Below are 24,663 nucleotides of genomic sequence, written 5' to 3'. Positions count from 1 at the left end.
TTTTCATTATGCCACAAGGTCTGCTGGCTTCAAACCAACCCTTTGGGAGAAGAAAGATTATCACCATTTTATATTTGGGAAAAATCAAGAAACAGAAAAGGTCAAATACACAGTCAACTATACAGTCATTGGTCTTCAAGCTAGATATCCAGACATACACACATACACACAAACACACACACACACACATATTTACACACAAGAATTAATAAATCATTCAACAAGCATTTCTTAGCACATACTATGTGCCAAGCACTCTGCTAAGTAGGTGGGAATACAAAGACAAAAGCCTGAAACAGTCCGTGTCCTTAAGAAGCTAACATTCTAATAGGGAAAGTCTCATAGGAAGTTAAGAGATAGCAAGTAACTATTCTAGAAACATCTATTTTTGTTTTCCTGGTAAATGTGCATTATACAACATTCTATACTACTGACTTGTTTAAATAATATTAATAATTAAAATTCCATTCCCTGAATCTATGCAGCTATAATTTACTATCCAAGAAGTAAAAATGAACTAAATAAGAATCAACACTAAGTAAGACTAGGTCTTTAATGTTTGAAAACAATTATACTGCTGTGGTTTATGAAACAAGACTTAGTAATCCACAGGGTGGCTGGCACAGAAACAGCATCTCCCCACATAATACTTTTTTAACATATGCTGTGAAGCACATTAAAATCAATTTAGCATTCTCTGAACATGTTGGAAAGCCAGAAATGAATTACTACACCCATGGGGCACATTTAGATGGCCTCATTAAGTAATAAAACATGAGTTCTCCTTTCTCTCTTCATATATGTGTACATATACATATGACTGCATGTATACAAAAACACACATAAACACAAACATGTATATGTTAAATAACAGGTTAAAAAAGCTCCAGCCCCTTGTCTGGCAGATGGGGATGAGCAAAAAACTCAGGCTCCACACAAACAGGCTCAAACAATTCATCTGCAGTCTTTAAAGCAAAAACTAAACAAAATTAGTAAAAAGAAAAGTTATGAAATGAAAATGTACATTTCGGGACATAATTTGAAAGGATAAAACAGATGTTTAGATATATCTTATTATTTTATGTCAATTTTTTACTCTTACCATCATTACACTAGAATAGTTGGCCTACTATTGAGATGCTCAATTTATGTTTAATAAATTATCTTAAATTGTTCCTAGACTATTAGTTTGAATATATATATTTGCATAAATCTCTTTAAAACTTTTAAAGTTCTATTTGAAAACTTTTAAAGTTCTCTTTAAAAAAAATAAAATTCAAGTATCCTGACTCCCAGGCTATGTTTTTCCCTATGGCTTTCCAGAAGGGGTATCCTTCCTCTTTCTTTCCTCCACTGTCTGTCCCTCTCCATCCTCAGGCCATCCAAGATCCATGGGGCTGCTGATGAAGAAGACCTCCCAATGGGGGCCTTCTTCTCCTGCTTTCTTGACTGAACCTTGGGCAAGCCGCAAACTTTCTGAACCTGTTTTCTCATTTATAAAATTAGAAATCTAATAATAGCTAGGTAAGAATAGCAACATGGTTAACCATATGACTTGGACGAGCTGAGAGTTGCCGACTAGCACCCTTGAAGAGAGAAGATAACCAGGCCTAACAATGTTCTTTGCTACTACATCCTGGGTCATTTGGGCTACACCATCTTACCCACCATTACACCTTCTAGCCCTCTTATACACTGCCAATGTAGGTACCCTAAATATCCCTGGGTTTTGTCATCTTATCAGTGAAGCCCCTTTAGGACTTTCTTGCAGCTAAAGTCTCTAATATGTGTTGTTTCTCCCAATTATATAAACTCCTTCAGGGCAAGCGTTGTCTAGCCTTTTCTGAATACCTCCTCAGCATGTAATATGTGTCTTGGCACGTAGTAAGTGCTTAATAAATGCTCACTACTTTCATGCATTCATTCTATAACTAGCTGCCTACACTGTTTTCATTTTTGCATATTTTCCTAACAAAAGGCAACAAATGAAATATAAAAAAAATTCTGCTGTTCAGACAAAATGTTGGAAAATAGAGCCACCACCCCACAATTAACTGAATATTTTCATTAACAAGATAGTTATCATGTGCCATAGGTTAACTACCTTGCAGAAGTAAAATACTACAGTTTTTGATCTCTATTGAGAAGTTGGAGTTGAAGAACATAACTTTAAGCAGGATGGAGGGAACATCCCTCAGACATTTTCTTCCAGGCATCTCATCCAGAGATTTAATTGTATTGACAAATCTCTTTCAACATAGAAATAACTCTGAAAGAGTCAAGCCTATCAGTCATGGGCACTTCAGTATGAATTATTTTATGGATTGGTTATTCAGTTTGTTTTCAGTTGTGTCTGACTCTTCATGACTCCAATTGGGGTTTTCTTGGAGAAGATAATGGAGTGGTTTGCCATTTCCTTCTCAGCTCATTTGAGGAAATTTGAGGAAACTGAGGCAAACAAGGTTAAGTGACTTGCCCAGAGTCACCCAGCTAGCAAGTGTCTAAAGCCAGATTTGAACTGATGAAGAAGAGTTTTCCTGTCTCTAAGCCCAGCACCTGTCCACTGCCACCTAGCCAGCCTAAACTGATAAGAGCCTGTAAAGAAAGATTAGGGCAGAGAAAGAAAAAAGTATTTTGACAATGTACAGTCAGGCCATTTGAGAAGGCAAAGTGGGGAAGTCTGTATAAGCATAAGATAATAAGGGTTCAACACCCCCTGGGTTTAGGAGGAATACCCCCAGGTGCTTTGGTTCTATGCTGCCAACATGGTGAAGGGAATCTAGCATAGCTTCCTTTTCAGGAATCTGCAATGAGAATCTTCTTTCCTTAAGAGAAACACAGAAATACCAATCTGGGAAGCTCTATTAACTTGTCTAAAAAATGTGTATGCACATGGACAGCTACTATGCCACAAACTGTGGTATTCTATCCATCCTTCCTGGAATACCCCTCATCCTTCAGTCCCTGGAGCCCCTTTCTCCCACTGCTGAGCTGTTCCCAGAACCTCCATTTTGAGTAAAGGCCCCAGGCCAGTTATCCTTCATTCTTCTTTCTGCTCTGCTTCTGCCTTTGTGGACTTCCTTCACCATTCTCCTGCAGGGGTAACTTCATTCCCACTCCTTTGCTTTTCAGCTTTTTAAGTGTTATCTTCTCCAGTTAAAATGTAAGCTCCTTGGCATCAGGGACTGTCTTTCTTTTTAACACAGTACCAGGCACACAGTAAGCCTTAATAACTGTTTAATGCCTTGTTGACAAATGTGCACTGAGTTGAAAGTCAATGTTCTACAGGTGCTAAAGATGTAAAGATAACAGAAGTAGAAGTAAAAATGTCTTAGTGTTTGTTCTGTCTTTACCATTAACTTGCTACGTGACCTTGGGTCATGTTTCTGTTTTTTGGTTCATGTTACTCTGATAAAATGGGACAAATTACACATATATTGTAAGAACCCCCTTAATATTCTTTATTCTTCTCCAGTCTGTACTAGGGACTTCCTTTATCATATCCCAGAGACTTCATCACCCTGAAGATTACTCTAGCCCTGAAATTCACATGTCAGAAATATGCTCTGGTCCTATAGTCTCTTCCTGGTTCTTCCCAAAACTTCCATGTAAGGAGAGTACCCAGGTCAGTCACATTTCATTCTTCTCAAGGATACACTCTGGACTTTGACTTTTTCTACTATGACCTGGCCAGGTATCTCCATCCCACTCTTCCTCTCCCACCATGTGTTGTTTTCTCCCATTAGAACAAGCCTGCAAAACATATGGAGTGGTATGTCATATAGGCCTGCTTTATATCCTCTACATTTCTGAAGGCTGCCTGAAATCCTTTCAAGGGCTGTAAGTGGAGTGCAGGCCATAAGTGTCCCTCAGGCCAAATGCTGCGCAGGCCTGCATTAGAATATAAACTCCTTACAGGACAGAAACTATTTTTCTTTCTTCCACTTTGGTACTTAATAAATGCTTGTTGACTAACTGACTAACATCATCATCATCATCATCATCATCATCATCATCATCATATAGCACCTACAATGTGCCAGGCACAGTGCTAAGTACTTAACAAATATTATCTCAATTGATCTTCACAAGCCTGAGAGGTAGGTGCTATTATAATTCTCCATTGTACAATTAAAGAAACTGGTAAACAGAATTATTAAGTGACTTGCCCAAGGTTGCATAATTACTAAGTGTCTGAGGCTTAATTTGAACTCTGGTCTTCTTACTACAGGCCCAGCATTCCATCCACTGGGCCATCTAGCTGCCTGATGAGAATGGCTGAGAAAATAAAAAGTCTTTTAATTAAATGAATAGTTTAGTTAAGAGAAAATAATCGTTTCTGTAAAGAAAATCGGGGAAAACATGGGAACAAGAAACCTAAGTATCACAGATTATATTTAAAAAAAGTATTTAGTAAACTTAGATCAAAGAGAAAACAATGTACAGCAGTGAGAGTGTGACTCTTAAGGCAAGGGGATAATTTGTATTGGTCGAGTGAACTAAATTGAATGTGACTAAATGCCAAGATTTATAGAAAAGACATTAAGTGCTAAGGACAATCATGAAAACAAAATTAAAAATAAAAATAAAAAGCATAATGGAGAAGGTACTTGAGACAGAGCAGTATGTAGCATCATATTAAAAGAATTAGCACATCATTTGTGATAGGGAATACAGTAAATGGCTTGTCTACATTAGAAGGTTTATGATAGAAAGTTTAGATAGTAAAGGTATGGCCAGACCAAGGAGGATGGCTTTGAAAGCCAGGTAAGGGCTTGATGTGGTAGGTAATGGAAAGCTTTGTACAGGAGAATGACAAAAATTATTACGTGTATACACATACGCATACATATAGACACGCAAAAACATACACATATATACATCTGTATATATGTGTAAACACACACGTTCCTATATATACATATGTGTATTCTCTCTTTCAAATCTAGGGGCAGCTAGGTGGCACAGCGAATAGAGTGCTGGGTCTGGAGTGAGGAAGGCCTGAGTTCAAATCTGACCTCAGACACTTCCTAGCTGTGTGACCTCGTCAAAGTCACTTAATCTCTGTTTGCCTTACAGAATAGGAAATGGTAAGCTACTCCAGTATCTTTGCCAAGAAAATCCCACGGACAATAAAGAAGAGAGTGTAAAAGCTGGCTTGAAGCTTAACTTCAAAATTAGCAGCTAGGTGGTACAGTGGATAGAGTGCCAGGCCTGGAGTCAGGAAGACTCATCTTCCCAGGTTCAAATCCAGCCTCAGGCTCTCACTAGTTGTATGAACCAGGGCAAGTCACTTTACCTTGTTTGACTCAGTTTCCTCATTTGTCAAATGAGCTGAAGAAGGAAATGGCAAACCAGTGTGTTTGCCAAGAAGTCCCCGAATGGGGTCATGAAGAGTCAGACACAACTCAAATGCCTGAACAACATATATAAAATTTATGCATGTGTGTCTGTGTGCATGTGTGAGTGACAGAGAGAAAGAGAGAGAGAAAAGGAAGGAAAGAAGGAAGGAAGGAGAACTACTCAGGCAGAGGTATGCAGGACAGAAGAGGTGAAAGACTGGACATCCAGATATGAAATAAAAAACTGGATTATGGTGGTGGCAGTGAGAATGAACAGACAAATCTTAGAGCTACTACAAACAGCTAATAGGCCTTGGTGATAGGCTGGTATAGAAGAAACCTCAAAGACAATATCCATTTGAATTCTGCTTTGATTACTGGTTGGGCAGAAGAATTTGCTCCACTGTTATCAAAAAGATAAATGTCTTCTCAAAGACATCTGTGTTTAACATAAAGATCGTGGCAGCTTCTTTCACCACTGACCTCTGTTGCTAACATCAAAACATCTGTGCCTGTTGGAATGGACTATAGGACTGTTGCATCTACTACAGGTAATCTTGAAAATTTTCTAGAACTTCCAACTAGTGAAAGTTGTTGCAGCTGAACTACTAAGCGGCTTGAGACACAGGGTATAAAGATACCAGCACTCATCACTGCCCTGGTGATTTATTTGCAGTGCACAATGAGGTAATCTGGTATTAGTGTACTAGTTTGGAAATGTGGGTTTTAGTATCAACTCTGCTGCTATTAGCTGTGTAACTTTAGGCGAGGCACTTTGCTTCCCTTAGTCTAAAGTCTAAAGACTTCAAGTTCCAAAACCCCAACAGAATATAAGCTTCTTGAAGGCAAGGTGGTTTTGTTTGTCTCTGTATCTCAAGGTGCTTGAACTAGGCTTTGAACAGCAGCGTGTTTTCAGAAATAATTTCAACACTAATTTCTTCAGAAATGCTTGTTTAATTGAATAGAGGCTCCCTAAGTTCTGCCACAACAAATCAGAACTGAAAGAACTCTACTAATAGTTCCCCAAAATTCTTAACAGGGAATAGAGACCATGGAATGTTTTCTGTGGAAGGAGGGGCCTTCCTTAAAATTAAAATTCTGGGCCCCCTGAGATGGAATTCTCCAGGCTGAGGACTTCCAGGGCCTTATACCAGAAAGCTTTCCAAATAAGAGTTTCATCAACATTTAGAGAACCTGATAATTGTTACTTCTATTTGATGTATTTTAATTAAATGTTGTTATATTTGGATCCCGAGGTGAAACTTTGTAATTTAAAACCTTTTTTTCCCTTCCTAGTTTGAGACATCAGATTGTGCTAGGTAGGGGAAAAGATGAGAAGGTAAACAAGGTTAAGCAAAAGGGGAGATGCACAGGCTTTAGGAAGTGTTGTATTATCAACTAACTTCAGACCTAAAGAAACTAGGAAGTAGGCTGCTGTTTCCAATCTTTACAGCTAGAGTGATAAGAAATTCTTCACTGCCTGGCATCCAACCTTTCATTTTACATTAGGACAATGAGCCCTTTCTTCAAGAGGTAATGATGAGTGTGTTCCTGAAATAACTGGTCACATGGTGTCATTTCATGGAGGCTTATAGGCCTTTTGGGACTCTGACTTCTATCAAGAGCAGGTGAGTCACGCTCAGTCTATGCTTGCCTTGTCCTTTCCACAACTTATCGGGTAAAGACAGGCAAGTGTTCAGGTACAGCTTTGCATTTCAAAAGCTAGTAAAACAATTCCTTGTGCTAACAGCTTTTTATTTCAATTGATGAAGTCTATGCTCTACTAGGTAGCTTCCCTCATTTAACAGCAGATAGTGAGGCTCACAAATGGGCTTGCACCTACAGGTATATGTGCATGCACAGAGGGGTAGGGATGTGCGGTGTGTGTGTGGCTTGCAAATAGTGATAAAGAAAAAGGCAAAGTCTCAAGGATTTACAAAAGAAAAATTTCCCTTGGGATTTAAGCTTGAGTAAACTTTTGCCATTACCAACTACCTGCTGCAGGGATCGTGAAGTCAGGGGAAGAACATTCTCACCTCTTCTAGTTCATTACAATCTTCTCTATATATGCAACTTGAGGTAGCACTGGGGTTCTCTGACTCAGTGCACCTGCCAGCTTCAGCCTCTGGTCTCCGATCTTTGCAGCTGCTCTGAAAGGATTCTAGAAAGGAAAATGCTTTGGGCTTTTCTAGTGTGCAATCAGTGCCCCCAGATCATTCTGGTCATTTCAATAACCTTGGCCATTTTTTCAAATTTCAAAAACCTCCCACAAGACTGATGATTCTAACTGGACTGCTTATTCAGTCACAGGTAGAAAGAAAACACAGTCACAGAAAACAGAACAGCCTGGGCATCAGTCATCTGATTAAATCTCGTGTTGCACTGAAGACTAGCTCTACACCTACTTACCTTTCCCCCAAGATTTCACTTCATTTTCCAGGAACTAAAGTATTACAATAAAACTGATATGCTAGGAAGACTTGGCCTCCTTAGGATGTATTCGATAACATCTGATAACCTCATGCTGCCCAGAACCAGGAGAGAGAGGTATTATTTCAAATCAGGTTAAAATTATCCATCCAGAAGATTATATAAAATTTAACAGGAACAAAAGGACATACCAAAAGAATGAGTTAATTACATGCTTTTTCTTAGAAACATTAATCTCATTCCAGGTTGTGTGTGTGTGTGTGTGTTTTTTTAATTAACAACAGTGTTTTCCAATCTGCATCTATGCCTATGTGGGCATGTGTGCATGTGTGCGTGTGTGTGTGTGTGTGTGTGTGTGTGTGTGTGTGTGTGTGAGGTCTTGGAGTCAGAAACACTTCAATCCTGTATGATGCACATTAGCTGTGTCACGAGGGGCAAACTTCTTAATATCCCAGTCAAATTTCTTAAGACTGTAAGTTATTACTAGTTTGCAGGATGTTGGCATCATAGACCTAACAAATGAAGGAGCCTCAGAAACCCCTCATTTTACAGATGAGTAAGTGAGACCTAGGAAGGTAAGTGGCTTGCTTGCCTAAGGTTGCAGAGCTATCACCATCAGAAGTGGAATTTGAACCCAAGTCTTCTGGACTCAAGAACCACAGGTTTTCCGGCTGTCCCAGGGGTGTCTGGTGGCTCTCTCCAGGAGAACACTATACTTTCCTCACTTCCCCTTCCTCCCATACACATATCGTCCATCACAAGCCAGTTTCCCTCTGCTCCTATCTTCAGAAGGGTCTTGTCTATGTTAGTTTATGAGGAATTTTTCAAAGATCTCTAAGGAAAAACTATCTGATTGGATCAACTTGCTCCAGTGAAAACTGAGCTACTGATGTGCATCAATGGAGGAAATTTCCAACTGGGAGTTCCCAACATTGATGAAATCTCAGACCTAGGCATACATACACACAGGATCATAAAATCATGATACAGAGCTGGTAGAGAAATAAGAGGCAGAGTTAGAATGTGAACTCAGGTCTTTTGCTTCCATATTGAGAGCCCTTGTATATCAATACACATACACACACACACACATTATCTCATAGCACGTCTGTCGATTAAAATCTTGGTATAGATCTAGAAAAGTTTTTCTATCTCCAAAGAAACAAGAGCTTAAAATGAAATGTTAACAAATGCACAATCATTATCCTCTTATATTTTCCTTCATGCTGAGTTTCTAATTCTATTATCATAATTTATTTTTATCTAGAGCCCATTATTTTAAAAAACGCAAGTATACACATGACTAATATGGAAATATGTTTAATATGATCGTACATGTATCGCCTATATCAGATTGCATGCCATCTTCGGGAGCAGGGAGTGAAGAGAGGGGAGTAAAATTTAGAACTCAAAATCTTATAAAAGCAAATGTTGAAAACTAAAGATAAATAAATGAATTTTTAAAATGCAAGGATACATCACTGAATTCCAATTTCCTCTATTAAGAGAGACCTAAATAGTCCTCAGCAAATGTGGAGGGAAAAACAAACACTCACCTGGAGATAAGAAGGAAGTAAACTGATAGAAGATTTCAGTGTCTTTCTTTTGGCCACTATATCCCACAATGCTGCCGACTTCTAGTGGAAATGTCTTAAGGAGTGAACCGGTGGCAAGATCATGCAGCTGTAGGACGTTTTTTACATCATGGAGGTAGGATAACACCAAAAAGTTGGACCTGACACAAGCTACCCATTCTGAAAAGAGGAAAGGGAGAAGGAAATTCCAATAAAATTAGAAAAGGCTGGAAACAATATAAGCCATAATTATTTAGTATGTAATTTTACTCTTTTTCACTAGTTCTCAGCTTATTTCCTTAGAAATCAATGTCGTGGTTAACAAACCAAAAGGAAATTTAAAGAGAAATGTGTTCAAACTCAGGAAAGTGATTTGCAAATATTCTGGACCCATGGGCCATTTCTGCATGGCAAAAAATCCTAGGGACCAGGATGCCTGGAGGGAAAACTGAAATCTAAGATGGATTTTCTGGCCTCCAGATTCTAGTGGAAGAGACAAGAATAGTAACAACTGGAAAGCAAAGTACATAACCAAGGAGAGAAGTTCATGGCAAAAGTAGGAGTGGAAAAGTGAGAGATCCCTGGGAAGCTGTAATAAAGAAAAGCTTCATGAAGGGAAACAACTTGCTTTTGGGCTGTGAAAGGTGAGAAAGTTCTTGGCAGGGAGAAAGGAAAAGAACATCTCAAGCAGTGACTGGGGAAGTACAACACCAAGAACCAAGTCCCAGAGAAAGGAATCAGTATGGTGAGAGGCAGGGGAGAGGCAACAATTAGAAGCTATTAGGGAATAGTAAAAATAAATAAATAAAATAACAAAAATCTATCACCTCGTATCTATATGTGGCAGTGCTTAGTAGTGATCTGTGGTTATAAATCCCTTTACCTCCTATGCCACCTGCTTAAGTAAGAAGGATAGGTATTATTAATTACTTCTATTTTACAGATGAGGAAAGTGAGACTCAAAGAGGCTATTTGTCCAATGTCACAAAGTAGCAAAGTCAGGCATGAACCCGTGTCTCCAATTTAGAGACTGTTGTTGGAGAATTAGCATCCTGGGCTTTCTAAGTACGATGATAAGAAATTTTCAAAACAAAACAAAAAAAACAAAAAGGGGCAGCTAGGTGGTGCAGTGAGTAGAGCACCGGCCCTGGAGTTAGGAGGACCTGAATTCAAATCTGGCCTCAGACACTTGACACGTTTACTAGCTGTGTGACCTTGGGCAAGTCACTTAACCCCAATTGCCCTGCCTTCTCCCCCCTCAAAACAAAACAAAAAGATAAGAAATTTTAACTTGATTTGGTAGATAGCAAAGGGGTGCCATTATAAGTTCCTAATCAGACAAAAAAAACCGAAACACCAAACATTCAATTCAATATACACGTATAAAATAGGCAGCATCATTCAGTGGATAGGGAGCCAAGAGTCAAAAAGACTTGGTTTCTGACAGAGGGCAGAAAGAGACTGTTGTCCCTGAGTAAGTCACTTAACCTCTCAATGCCCCAGCCAACTCTCTAAGACAGTAAGTCAGAGAGCAGGTATAGATTTGTGTTCATACAGGGATTTTTTTCTCATCTGGAATTAATTCCCTATACTAATGAAATAACAGATCCACCCTACCCCCAACCCCTGAAAAAAAAAAAGAAGAACATACTACATACACTATATTGGGCACTAGGGATTCAAAGACACATTTTAATAAGTTTAATTGGACAGATGTGCAGGACCGGGGGCAGGGGGAGGTAGGGATGGAGAGATGGGCAGGGAAGAGACAGTAAAAATAAAGCATAAGGCAACTGTTAGAGTTATTCAGATCCTGAGGAACAAGTGAGCTAGTCCAGGGTGGTGGGAACAGAGAAGGAAGGAAAGATTTAAGAAAGAATTCTATAAGTCAGAGAACTCACAGCATTTGGGAACTAGAATGGATTTAAAGGGCAAAGTGAATCCAAGATGAGGCCAAAATTTCTGATCTAGCTAATCATAGGGTTGCTGACAAAGCCAGAGAAGTTGAGAAGCTTAGTTTGGGGGTAGGGAAAATGATAAAAAACTCAACTTTGGACATTAAATGTTAAAAGTAGGACATCCATCTGAAGATATCTTAGAGGGAGATGGAAGACACTGTTATCCCATACAGAAAAACAAAAAACTTGACCAGGTTTGATGGGACAAAATGCATAATACTTCTGAAGTGGCAATGATGTCATGTCTTTTTTTTGTTGAAGAACATTTATGTTAGCAAAAATATCATCTTATAATTAACATGAATATCAGACCAGCATGGACTGCCTGGAAAACCTTTTGATGATCACGATGTACCAAAAATTAACCTCTTTTGAGTTATTTATAGTCTATTTTTACCAGGTATGAACTCTGAGGATTTTTTATACCCCAAAGAAATTCTCAGCTGGGCAATCTGTTCTCATTATCTAACCATGTTTAAAATGTGAATCTCATCCGAAGACACTTTTTCAACTACTGTAAATTTTTTTTTTAATTTTTTCAAAGGAGTGAAAATGAAGTAAACTTTGATAAAAGTTGTATTAAGCAGTTCTTTCCTCATGATTACTTCAATTTTGGTCTCTGAATGTCACAGTAGGAATAAAAGAAATTATTATAATATGCAATGAATATGGATACTTCTTCAGATAAAATATTTCTGTCAAAGAATCATCATCAGTGCTATTTCATCAAGACTCAAAAGATCATAGAAGGTAGATGAAATCAAAGGCAGGTAGTAAGAGTATGTATAAGCCATAATGATAAGAAAATAAGCTACTTTGGACACTATCATTAATAAGAATTCTTTTTATATCTGTCCTTTGTGGTTTCCTTTCAATCTTTAAAGAAAAATTTAAAATCTATTTCACAGTTAATGATATATAATGAAGTCAACTGTACTTGCGTTTAATTTCATGAGTACCGTAAGTTTCACCCTTTAAAAATTAAAGGCAAGGATAGGACTGTATAATGAGAGGACGTAGGTTCAAATCCCCACTCTTACACTTACTACCTACGGGACCCCGGGCAAGTCACTTACTCTTAATGGATCTGAGTTTTCCTAATCTATAAAATGAGGGGGTTGAAGTAAATGGCCTATGAGGTTGTTACCAGCTCTATGATACTATGATTCTTTTTCATCAAGTGGGTTCACAAAAATTCACCATTTCTGAAAAATTCATTATTACTTTGATAGGCTAGGAAAGGTTCATCTGACTGCTCTATGCATGCCTCCTACTCCTATAGGGACACCTTCCCTTTTCTAAAACAATCTATGCCTGGAAACTACCATGCAAGAAACTTGCATAATCCCATGCAACCTCCAAAGTCAGCACCTCTCTATCTGTGAAATTCAAGAGAAGGAAATCAATCAAGATTCAGATGGTAAAGACATTAATCCTCCCCACAAATCCCTAGGTTTACTGATGTTCTGTGGCTGTTCCAGAGGCTGCCACACACTACACTAGTACAAGGGGTGGTCACAGCATTGGGGATTGGTTTGTGGTTCTGATATAGCAGCTCAGGATTAGCTCTTGGCCCCAGTGAAGGTTGAGGAACAGCCTCGCCACAGGATCGTCATGAAATTCCACTTCCTTATCCTGCTGTAATCTGAACATCACTCTGGTTGCATACTTGGCTTTTCTGTGCTCCTCTCCCCAGGTGCCTCCTTAAGCCTCAATTCCTCTCCTGCATGAGGTAAAAGGCCAGTCAAACTGAGCATCACTGGCTCAGCTGACTTGTGAATATTTCCTCACCATCAAAACAGACTGGGATAATTTTTAGTAGAATTTCATTGCTATTTCACATTGATGTATCATTTAACTAACAAAGCACTTTACACAGATTATCTCACTTGATCCTCATATCAGTGGAATAATATTTATCTCCATCTTACAAATGAGGAAGATGCAAAGTCAGAAAAACTGAGTGACTTGCCCCTTATCCACAACTACAATTGGACAAAGCCACTTTATTATATATAAGTCAATGATGTTCTGGATGCTTGGGAAAATCCACAGCATCCCTTATTTTTAACATCTCCAGATATGACTTCTTCATGATTAAGAACTGATGGTCTACAGAAATATATGACTAAAAAGAAAACAAAAACCTCCAAACATCTAATATGAAAGCCTACATAATTAAAAGCTCATTTAACTCTACCACAGCATATAAAAAAAGATTTTGTATACACTGTTTAAAACATGATCTCTAAGCTAAAAGTCAGATGTGAATGTTATTCATATTTACAGCAAGAAGCTATGGAATAAATAGAGCTTAATTGTAGAAATGACTACGAATGCTATAATAGTTTAATCACTGACAATCAGATTCTATTTTCTTTACCTCTTGGGATACCATTTTAGATTAATAGTCATAATTTTTAACTTTGTGACATCCTTGTCTCTAAGTCAACTCACATAAAATATTTTTTTCAACTTAATCTATGACAAGTCAGTCACACAATTACTCAACAGCTTGCCCCAAAAGCAGGCTAAAAAACTGAGCTGAATCTAATAAGACTGAACTGGATAGGGATAAAGCTAAGGTCTTAAATTTGATTTACCTTACAAGTAAAAGTTAGGGCAAGCATGGTTAGCAGCAATTTGTCTGAAAAAGCTCAGGGGGCTTATGTGGACACCAAGTTCAATGAATCGATCATTAGGTATGGCAGCCAAAAATTCCATCAAACTCTCGTGATATATTAAAGGGAGGCATGGATTCCCAGAATAAGAAGGTGATAGTCCTTCCATTCTCTACTCTGGTCAAACCACATCTGGGGTACTGAGTTCAGTTCTGGGTGCCAAAGTTTAAGATGCACATTAATGAACAGGAGAGCATTCGAAGGGAGGGCACCTAGAACAGTGTCGTGCCATATGGGAATCAACTGAAAGATAGTCTGGAGGAGGGAAAAAAGGCTTATAGGGGGATGTAATAGCTGTCTTCAAGTACTTGAAAGGCTATGATGTGGAAGAAACATTTAACTTGTTCTAGATGGTCTCACTGAACATAACTAGGTGTAACGAGACAAATTTAAGCTTGCTACAAGGAAAAAAAACTTCTTCCTCTGAAATTTTGTGATTCTGTGAGTGATAGAATCATAAGAAAGAATCTAGGGAAGTAGGCAGACACAATTCCCTTCCAAAATGCAATTCTATGTTTGTCCAAAAGACGGCAATCAATACTGAGGCCACACAGCTGTTAGCAAGAATAGGTCCAGAACTTAAATCTTTGGTTAAGAAGGAAAGGTTCAGTGATGGGAAGGTACCAGGAAATAGCACTGGATTTGAAGTCAGGGAAAGTAGTTTCAAATCCTGCTTAACACTGTGACCTTGGGTAAAGTCACTCAACCTCCTGGCCTCAGTTTCTTCATTTATAACATAAAGACCTATAATTTTATGAAAGGTAAAAAGAGCCTTAGCTATCTAGGAAAGAAATTCCAGGCAAACAAAACATAACATAATAGGTCAGAATGAAACAGACCAGGGATAAGGAACTAGAAAACTACAGAGAACCCTAAGAGAAGTGTGAAGAAAATGACTGCAATCAGTTTAAGGTTGAGGGAGGAATATCTGGGGTCAAATGAGGAAGAACCTTATTCATTCAGAAGTATGACCCAGGAGAGCTGTAGAGGAAATCCTCTGGGATCCATATTTATAGATAGAACAAGGGAACAAGTTTTAGTAGGGATTGACAATCCCAACTGTGATAACTGTTATTTACTTTGGGCTAGATGTTTGAATAATATCTGTTTAATATCTATTCCTCAGAATTCAACATAGAGTTGACTGGGCAGGGAGCAGGGATTGGGAATTATTTGGTACGTTACATTAATGAGTCTGTTAATATTGGGGAAGGGACTGGGACTAGCCATGATTTCCTTATACGGGGAACTCCTAGATAAGGAAACCCCACCCTGCCGATGAAGGTTGGCAACTTCTCTGCAACTGTTTAGGAGAGTTTTCTGGGGCACTGAGAGATTAAGTGACTTGCCCAGGGATCATAGACAATATGTGGGGAGAAAGGGGAGTGGGACACTTGAACTCAGGTCTTCTGGTTCCGAGGGCAACTCTCTGCCCATTACACTAGCACATACTTCTTACTGTGAAGGTAAAATGAGACAAAAAGCACTATATAAATGCTAGATATTTTATTATAATAAATTATAATTAAATTACTTAGATCTCTGATCCTGCTACTTTGGGTTCTCTTTCCAACAGTGCAAACTGTAAACCATTCATGATGTCTTAACCTGTACAACTCTTGTCTCTGTCTTCCCATAAATATTCCACAGAGGGTCTTGCCAATATACCCCGGGCCTCCCTCTGGATCTCAACATTGTGGAGCATACAAATTGTCTACAAGCTCACTCTCGTTACATGATCAGCTTGCCTTCTTTACTAGTCAACCATCTCTCTAATCCACAATCCTATTAAAAATGCTAATGTTAAAAAAAGATGAGTCTTTGTTTCAAGAAGAAACTTAGTGGTCCTTAGAAATAATGTACAATCCAGCTCACCATATTCTAATTCAGTGATGAAGCCAATTCACTCCTTATTTCTAATGTCCATCAAACATATATGCATTGATGGATTGGTTCAATAGTCTCTACAACTGCACAGCATAATCTGGATGATGGGCTCTCTTCATTTGCTTGTTTTTTCAAATGTGAGCCATACTATTTCGAGTGATCGATCATACATGTTATTTAAGAAGCTCTGCAATGATCTGCATTATGATGCAATCATCATAATGTCATCTGCCAACAGAAGCATCTGGGAGACCTCATAATATATAGGGAATACCTCCTTCATTTGACACTATGACACTTCTGACAATCATAATTCTCTTTTATGCCTCACGTGGCATTAATAACCAGAATGTGACTAAATGAAGTTATTTTATAACTTCTTTCAAGAAATTTTTCAGGATTTTAACACATTCAAGGAAGATAACTTGAGGGAGGAGAGCCTTTAATGTGAAATTTTGCTCTACCAAATCAAAATTGTTTTATTGTTTTAAAAACAGTAAGCACAGTAGGGTCTTGCATTCTCTATATCCTTCAGTCAACTGTGGGTGACTGTCAAAGTGATCTGCTGTAGAAGACTGTGAAAGCTTTCCTGTTTTCTTTTCATGTTTCAGGCTCTTATTATATATGGATTATTCTCACAAAAAGTTTGTAGAGATGAAAAAGTAAACATACAGATTAATAGCTATTGATATTCTCTTAACTGATTGTATTAGGTAACAAGAAAATCCATGATTTTTCCTTAGCATTTGGTAGTCTTCACGTTCTCAAGATGCCATCTCTCAATGTTCTCAAAACTGTCAAGACTACCTAGGACTCCTCTCTATGTATCTGATTTGACCAGAGGCTATTTGTTTTGTTTCCAATTTTGATTTCTTTATTGTCATCTAAATGTATCCAAGACTATTTTGGCAGAGTCCAGATGTTACCTATGGAGAAAACAGTTTTCAACAGAAATCAAAGTTTTATTCTTAAATGCTTGGGAGAATCTAGCTTTCAGCAAACTCATGTTTCTTCACTATTACAAGGCGATCCTCAAAATTTTACACCATCTTCCTCCAGAAAATTTTACAAAACAGCTCATATTCTAAACGAACATTGCCTTGAGTTGCTATCTTTCTCTTTGGTAAGGAGAACTGGCCAAGGAATTTTCTAAACTATTTTGGTCTACCTATTACGGCAACTTAATTTACTTTGGAAATGTGGTATCTGGTTTTTTTACGTTTCCCTTTTTTTAAGCATCTAGAGAGTGTTTAAATAAGTCAGTATAAAGTTCCACAATTGCTTGCTATGTCTTCCTCATCTTTCTCTTTTCTTCCACTTTGGTATTTACTTTGATCTTTGCTCTACCATAGCTATCTATGGCCTGACTATAAAGACAATTGATTTGGACAGGACTCCTGAATGGGTAACCTGTTGTTTCAGGATACTGTCAATTTTACTTTTTATGATATTGTTCAATGTTCATTATCTAACAGCTCTTCCTACTTCCTCTTTTTAGAGATACTGTTTATGATATAGAGGTATAAGATTTTTAGTCTATAAGTGCTTGTAGTTTCTTGTTTCTTACTCTTTGACCAAGTTTTCCAACGTTATTTTTTTCTATCCTTCCATATGATCACTTTCATGGTATCAGCTCTGATATTTCTTATATCTGCTGGCCCATATCAATAGCCTCCATAGACAACCATTAGATGACCAAAAAACTTAAGTATATCGAACTCAGCCCCAATCATTAATGGTAAAAATCTGAATGACTGTGAAATAGTCCAATGAACAATGTAGTTTATATTCAAGATGTAATATTCTTTAAAATAGTATCCTTTCCTCAAAATTTCATGAAGCAATAATTGTTTATACAGGGGCAAAAGTGGTCTATGAATAGATGAAAGGACTGATAAAGGGGTATGTATGTGTTTGAATAATGATTTTTTTAAAGTCAGTTCTCTTCTTTTGCAAAAGTCACATAATTCAAATAAGCAGGTATTATAGTCTACAAAGATCTGAAGTGAAATCATGCAGGAATACAATTGGGTTATATGAGAAGGAACCTTGAGAATAGCTGGTAACACTAAAAAAAAAAAACTGCTGCCATCTCCTCAAGAAAAATTATTTTCATTTCTATAACAAGTACATATCTAAAAACTGAAATGGCTAGAGTAGAAAATTCTACTCCATTTAAAACAATTTTCAATTTTGGCCCATTCTGACTCTCTGATGATACTCTTGACCTTTTGAGTTGCTTTGATAATGGTCCTCTCTTCCTCTGTTCTCATACTTTGAACTAGTCTCATTTGTGAACCCTGGCAGTTAGTTGAGGCATTGGGTAGAGTACTGGACCTGGTGTTCAACCCCAGCCCCAGATGTGCACTAGCTCAGCAAGTCATGTAACCTCTGCCTGCCTCAGATTCCTGATAAATAAAATGGGAAAAATAAGAGGCCCTCCTTCAGAGGGCTGCTGTGATGGTCAAATGAGGAGATAGACATAGAGTTCTCTATAAATCTTAAAGTGCTAAGTAAACATTTTTGTTCTTATTGTCATTAATATGGTATGCAGCTTTTGAGGCCAAAACAGTTTTGGAGTCAAACAGAGCTCCATAGTATTTAGAATTTAACCTCGATGTGACTAGTATCATATTTGGTTGCCACTATCAGTTTTACAGGAATCTATGAGAAAAATCAGTCTATTCCAAAAGAATATTTCCTGGATGATATTATAGGGAAGGAATGAGAAAAGAGAAATGACCATACACTTTTGTCTTTGTCATGGGCATAAAAGATATTTTATAGGAAGGCATGGTTATCTTAACGACATCACACTCGAAAGAATGGAGATATACCCTTTTAAATCCTACTTTACTTGAATAATTATGAAATGAAAATACATTAATTTTTGAACCCATTCATATTTTTAGCTTGCATTAAGTATGTCATATGTATGAGAGAGGCTCCATAACTTTTTAACTTACTATAAATGTCTAATATTTATCTTTTCTCCTGAGTTCTAGTATGCCTCAATTTGGTGAGGAAATCTCTCAGTCCTCATTTTTTTTTAAACAGAAGAACTTCGATCTTTTCAGTGGTCATTCAAAAAATAATCATGATTCCCATAAACAACCAAATTTCCCTACTCCTATCTTTCTTCTGTTATGGTGATCAAAACTATCTTTGGGATTCCAGGTATGGATTCACTATAGTTTTGATGATAAAGAATTGTAAATAAAAACAGTGCTTAGAATTTGACAATATACATATTCTAAAATGTCTGCATCAGGATAAAGTTATTAAGGTAATTATTTTGATCTGGCATAACGCTCTTTACTAGTTCTCTAATGAAAATGACAATTCTTCTTTATGCACTCAGATAGGGCTGCAGCCCAAAACCTTCATATGTTAAAAGAAATGCTAAGAGAGACCACAAGGTAAGTGTTTATAATCTTACAAACATGCATGAAATAAACTGTGTCTCTTCCTTATAAAACCTATATTCTTTAATGTTTAGTCAAATAAAGACTCAGCAATTTGCAAGGAAGGATCTTGGATACAATCAAAAGAAAATAGTTTCTTGGCCCAAAAAATGTTAAGGTAAAGTATACGTATTTATCTTTAATTACTAATCCCTATAAAATGTAATATGTGTAAATTATCAATATGTGCAAAATTACCTGTAAATCTGTTCACTTAAACATTAACCAAAAAAGTAAAATTATCTTTTCTCATGAGTTTAAAGAGGCAAAACAAGTGAAAAGGAAAAAACAGCATCCATTATTATTTGTAGTTTAGTGGTCTGATGATCTAAATTCTTTTTGTGTTAAAAATCTAAAACAAAATTAGTGACTTCTGTATTTTTGAATTTTTAAAAAAGAATCTCATAATTTTCAGAATAATGTTGAAGAAATGGGAAAATGGCATTTAATAGCACTTTTAAAAATTACTGATATAGAACAACTACTATGTCTAGAAATTAAACAAATTTCAATGTAAAGAGAATTTTCAATGGTCTCATCTAAAATTTAGGATAATCTAACCTCTTTCTCATTACCTCATACATACATACATACATACATACATACATACACACATACATATATATATATATACATACACACACACATATATATATGTATGTATATACGTATACACACACACACACACATATATCCAAGTTCTTTAAGAATAAATAACATAAAAAATAGCCTGAAGTTTAATCTAAGATTTCAAAATGTTGAAAGTTTAGGTTCCCTGAAACTAAAATGTTTTTTTAAATACCTTAGTGATTACAATTTGCTAATGAATACCTAGCCAATTAGAGAAAAGGCAATCTTTTAAAATTCATATATTCATAGCTTTTATGGAATGTTACATTATCATGTCATCTTTTTAACAACTGAAATCAAATCCATTTGATTTATTACTTTTCCAAAACTATATTACCTGCTTTTTACTTTAATTTCATGTTTTCAAAAGCAATATGATACAGATGTAAGCTGATCTCTCTTGACAACACTGATAAAATTCAGGGATGAAAGATTCCAATTTTATCGAGTTTTATTATTTTTATTTATTCATCATTTATTTGTACCTTCAGAAGTAAAAGTGGGATTTGGCACATTTTCCTCTGCCTAAAATCACATGCACTTAATTTTACAATTTATTCCTCTCTCTCTCCAGCTTCGTCCTCCAACCCTTCCCCTCATAATTGCTGTTTAGAAGGTGAAAAAAAATTTACCTTTGCAACATTTTAGACAGATCAGTGAACGATGAGGTAATAAATGTTGTTATGATTTCAAGAAAATTAAAGGATATTGTTTGAGTAGTGAGTGTTCTTACCAAGAACATCCTTTTCATGCTCAGGAACAAGCACTTTCCACTTGGATTCATCTGGATCCTTGAAGTCAATATTAATTAGCCGATAGTTAGGAGAGTGAAGATTTGTCTTGAAGGTGAAAACTGTCCCCTCATTTGTCACATAATCATATTCTCCATCAAAATTGTCTATCAACTTCACCCAATTCAAAATTCCTGGTAAGGAAGAAAGATCAATGGGTTAGTTTTGTTGAACTCCACACCTTCACATCCTACACCTTTCCGCCTTATTTTTTGTTAAAAGGAATGGCTCACTGGGAAAGATATATTTGGGAATCAAGTGACAAAGACAAAAGATAACTTTTTTTACCCTAAAAAAAAAAAGACACATTAGTCCTGTCAGTTCTCCGATATTAAAGTATGACAATGTTGGGGGGTGGTGGGCAACAAGGGAGTTTCACTTTAAAAACTACAACATAAGGTAAACATTTGGAATAATTGCACAGCAAGAGTTATAAGATAGCTGGGGATACACTGTATATATTCTTTAAATGAGCTTAAAATTAGAGAACTATTATTCTAGAATGTAAAGGTTTGGTCCCTTAAAAAAGCTAGAGATGGGGTCAGGTGGCAATGACTGACCTATCCTCAAGAACCTTATGGTCATGACTGAAGACTTAAAATACATTCACTATAAACCCTCTAAGGCCTCAGAGACAGGCTGATGTGTGCCTCTGACACAGCTGCAGGTCTGTTCTTGACTTCCAATGGTAGGTAGTGAAGGAACACCAGGAGTTCCCTATTACCAATGAAATTATAGGTCCAAACCCAAACATATCTAAAATTAGCATATTTTAGCTATTAAATTTTCTCTAGTAAAGGTCTAATATCCAACCCATATAAAGAACTAGCATAAGTATATAAGAACAAGAATCATTCCACAGTAGATAAGCTTCTTCTTCCAGCTAATTCTGACTCTCAGGACTTGGCCATCATGCCTAAGCTTCCCTTGAACCCTGTAATTCCCTCAGCACTTGGGGCCTTCTTGCCTTTGAACATCTTCGACCTCTCCCACCTTCTCCCATTGGTGAATTACTCAGGGGTAGGGTGTGCTGGCAAAAGTTTAACAAATGAGTCTCTAGAAGAAGGAAAATATACACAGGACACACTTTAAAGTTGAATTTGAATTATTAACGTTTCATTTATCACTTTCTTAAGTCTAGACAACCAGTAAAACAATAAACCAAACTCTGATTTGTAGCACATGCCAATTTGTGAGGTATAAATACTTGCAATGAAAATGTAACCACCAGCTCAAAAACCAGTAAAAGTTAGATCCAGGATGCCCAGGTAGGAGTCTCTACTTTGGAGATGGATCCAGGCTACCTATGCTTCTGACTCATAGTACTTCATTACCAAGTCCCCATGTGGGTACTTTCCCTGTTCCAGACCCATATTTTTAGATCCTTTTTGTGTTGTCTTCCTGTAATAGCATGTAAGCTCCTTGAAGGTAAGGCCTGTTTTTCATTTTACCACTTGTGTCCCCAGTACTTAGCACAGTGCCTAGAACACAGTAAGCATTAACAAATGCTTGTGTAAATTTATAGCTTATACATTTCTAAGCAGTTTAAATTTAAAAGAAAAATTCAATATAAATTTACAAGAAAAAGAATTAATTCCCCAATTAATAAATGATCTAAGGATCAGGAAGTTCTTAAGGGAAGACATCCAGGTTATCTATAGCCAAATGAAAATATGCTCCAAATCACTACTAATAAGAAAAATGCAAATTAATGCAATTCTGAGTTTCTACCTTAAAAATATCAGAATGGCAAAGATGACAAAATAAAGGAAAATAAATGTTGAAGGAGCTCTGGAAAAGCAAACACACTGACAAATCTGTGAGTGTGCAAAATCATTCTGGAAAACAATTTGGACTTACTGTCTACACAGAAAGTTACTACCTAGTACATGCTTTTTGACCCAGCCATACCACTGCTTATCAGGAAAAGGTCCTTTATGTACAAAAATATTGATGACAGTTCCTTCGGGTGACAAAAAACTAGAAACTAAGAGATTGTTCAATAAGTTCTGATATATGAATATGATACTGAGAAAAATGATTATTTTCTTATTATATTAATAATCAGTTTTATATAATGGACTCAAAGATCCTCTCTTTTTTCTTTTGATATTCACAGCCAGTCTCTCAAGGACATTTCTGACCCTGCTCAAAGAATTCACCCCACTGAGACCATCTTATCTAGGTGGAATTCCTACTGTATCCATTGTCCCACTCAGGTAGGACTGGGTTGAGATGGATTCCTTTGTATAGATTGCTGGAGGCAGATTCCTGGGAGAGGGCTGAACAATTCCTCTTTAGAATAAGCCCACCTCTTATTGTAATATTCATTCTCGTTAATTGTTAACCAATCAGAACTGCTTTTCAAGCATCATGGACAACCCCTTTCCCAAATGTATTTAAACATTTAAGTGGCCTCCATGCAGTGGCTTTGATTTCCTAAAGAACCACCAGCTTCAATTTATTATCTAGCCCAATTAATAAACTGATTTTTAATTACCCAGAAACTATGTCTCTCAGACTTTTCATTTGTCTCAATGGTGTACTATTGTTTTGTAAGAAATAATTAAATAGATGACTTACATAAACTAATACAGAGTGAAGAAGAATAAGAACAATTTATCCTATAATATCAATATTATAAAAATAAACAATTTTGAAGACTTTAACATACTGATGATGAAATGAGCAGAACCAGGAGGACAATGTATGCAAAAGCAACACTCTAAAAAGCAAACAACTTTGAAACCTATAAGAACTATGATCAATATAAATGACCATTAATGATTCCAGAGGACTGATTATAAAATATGCTTTTACAGAAAGGTGATAGATTTAGGGTATAAAATAAGGCATATGTATTTCTGTGTATAGCCACTGATGAAATCTATTTTGCTTGAGTAGGCAGATTTGTTACAAGAAATTTGCTTTTCTCTTTTTTTTTTTCCAATGGAGTAGGAGATCTGGGGGAGAGAAAATAGATTTCTGTTAAATTTTTTTAAATAGGGAAGGTACTACAGTATGACATACTGCTGCTGTATTATTAATTTTACTTTGTTACAAGAGACCTCTCATGTAGTAGGAGTAATCTGTAAATGTTTGCAACGTAAAAACAAAACACACCAATAAAATTTAAAGAAATAAATGCCTGTTGTTTGCTTGCTTGCCAGATAAGAGGCCAAAGATTGTGAATAGAGTTCTCAAATGAAGAAATTCAAACTGTCAACCATATAAAAATGCTCAAGATCATTAATAATTAAAAAATTTAAACTGAACCAACTTTGAGGCTTGACCTCATATCTATCAGATTGGCAAAGATGAAAGAAGAGGAAAACAGCAATTGTTGGAGAGGCAATGGGAGAGTAAGCACAGTACTGCGGTGCCAGTAGGGCTGCAAATTGATTGAACTATTCTGGAAAACAATTTTAAATGACAGCAATACTACTATTAGATATATGTCTTAAAGAAATCAAGGACAGAGAGAAAGGACTGATACGTGCAAGAATAAACATATAAAAGAATAAATAATATAAATATAATAAACGTTCTGTTAAGGAACATAGCTAAACTTTTTGTGGTAGCAAAGACCTGGAGACAAAATAGGTGTGGCCATCAACTAGAAAATGGTTGGACAAAATGTTATATATGAATATAATGGAAAATTACCATTTCATAAGCAGTGACAAATGATAGATTCAGAGGAAACATGGGAAATTTGTATGCACTGATGCGAGTGGAATGGGTGGAACCAAGAGAACAATTTATGCAATGACAACCATGGTAATAAAAAAGAAAAGAACTTTGAAACTCTGATTAAAGCAGTAAACAACGATGACTTTAAAAGACCGACCAGCAAACTTCCCTCCAACCCTCTGATAGAGAGATACTGGGCTAGAGATGCAGAAT

At 36.7% G+C, this 24,663-nt stretch overlaps 1 protein-coding gene across 1 annotated transcript in view; it reads right to left on the bottom strand.

The window, feature by feature from the left end:
• The window catches only part of LOC118856567 (prolyl endopeptidase), a 151,131-nt gene that overhangs the window by 61,990 nt on the left and 64,478 nt on the right, over positions 1-24,663 (bottom strand). The window contains exons 8-9 of the mRNA XM_036766940.1: positions 20,700-20,891; positions 9,329-9,526 (exon numbers count right to left, since the gene is read on the bottom strand). Coding sequence (XP_036622835.1) covers positions 9,329-9,526; positions 20,700-20,891 — 390 coding nt within the window. The remainder of the gene's footprint in view (positions 1-9,328; positions 9,527-20,699; positions 20,892-24,663) is intronic.

This window comes from Trichosurus vulpecula, chromosome 7, assembly GCF_011100635.1.
Source record: "Trichosurus vulpecula isolate mTriVul1 chromosome 7, mTriVul1.pri, whole genome shotgun sequence".
Lineage (NCBI taxonomy): Eukaryota > Metazoa > Chordata > Mammalia > Diprotodontia > Phalangeridae > Trichosurus > Trichosurus vulpecula.
The sequence above is the reverse complement of the archived record's forward strand: the minus strand, read 5'-3'. Positions and strand labels throughout refer to the sequence as shown.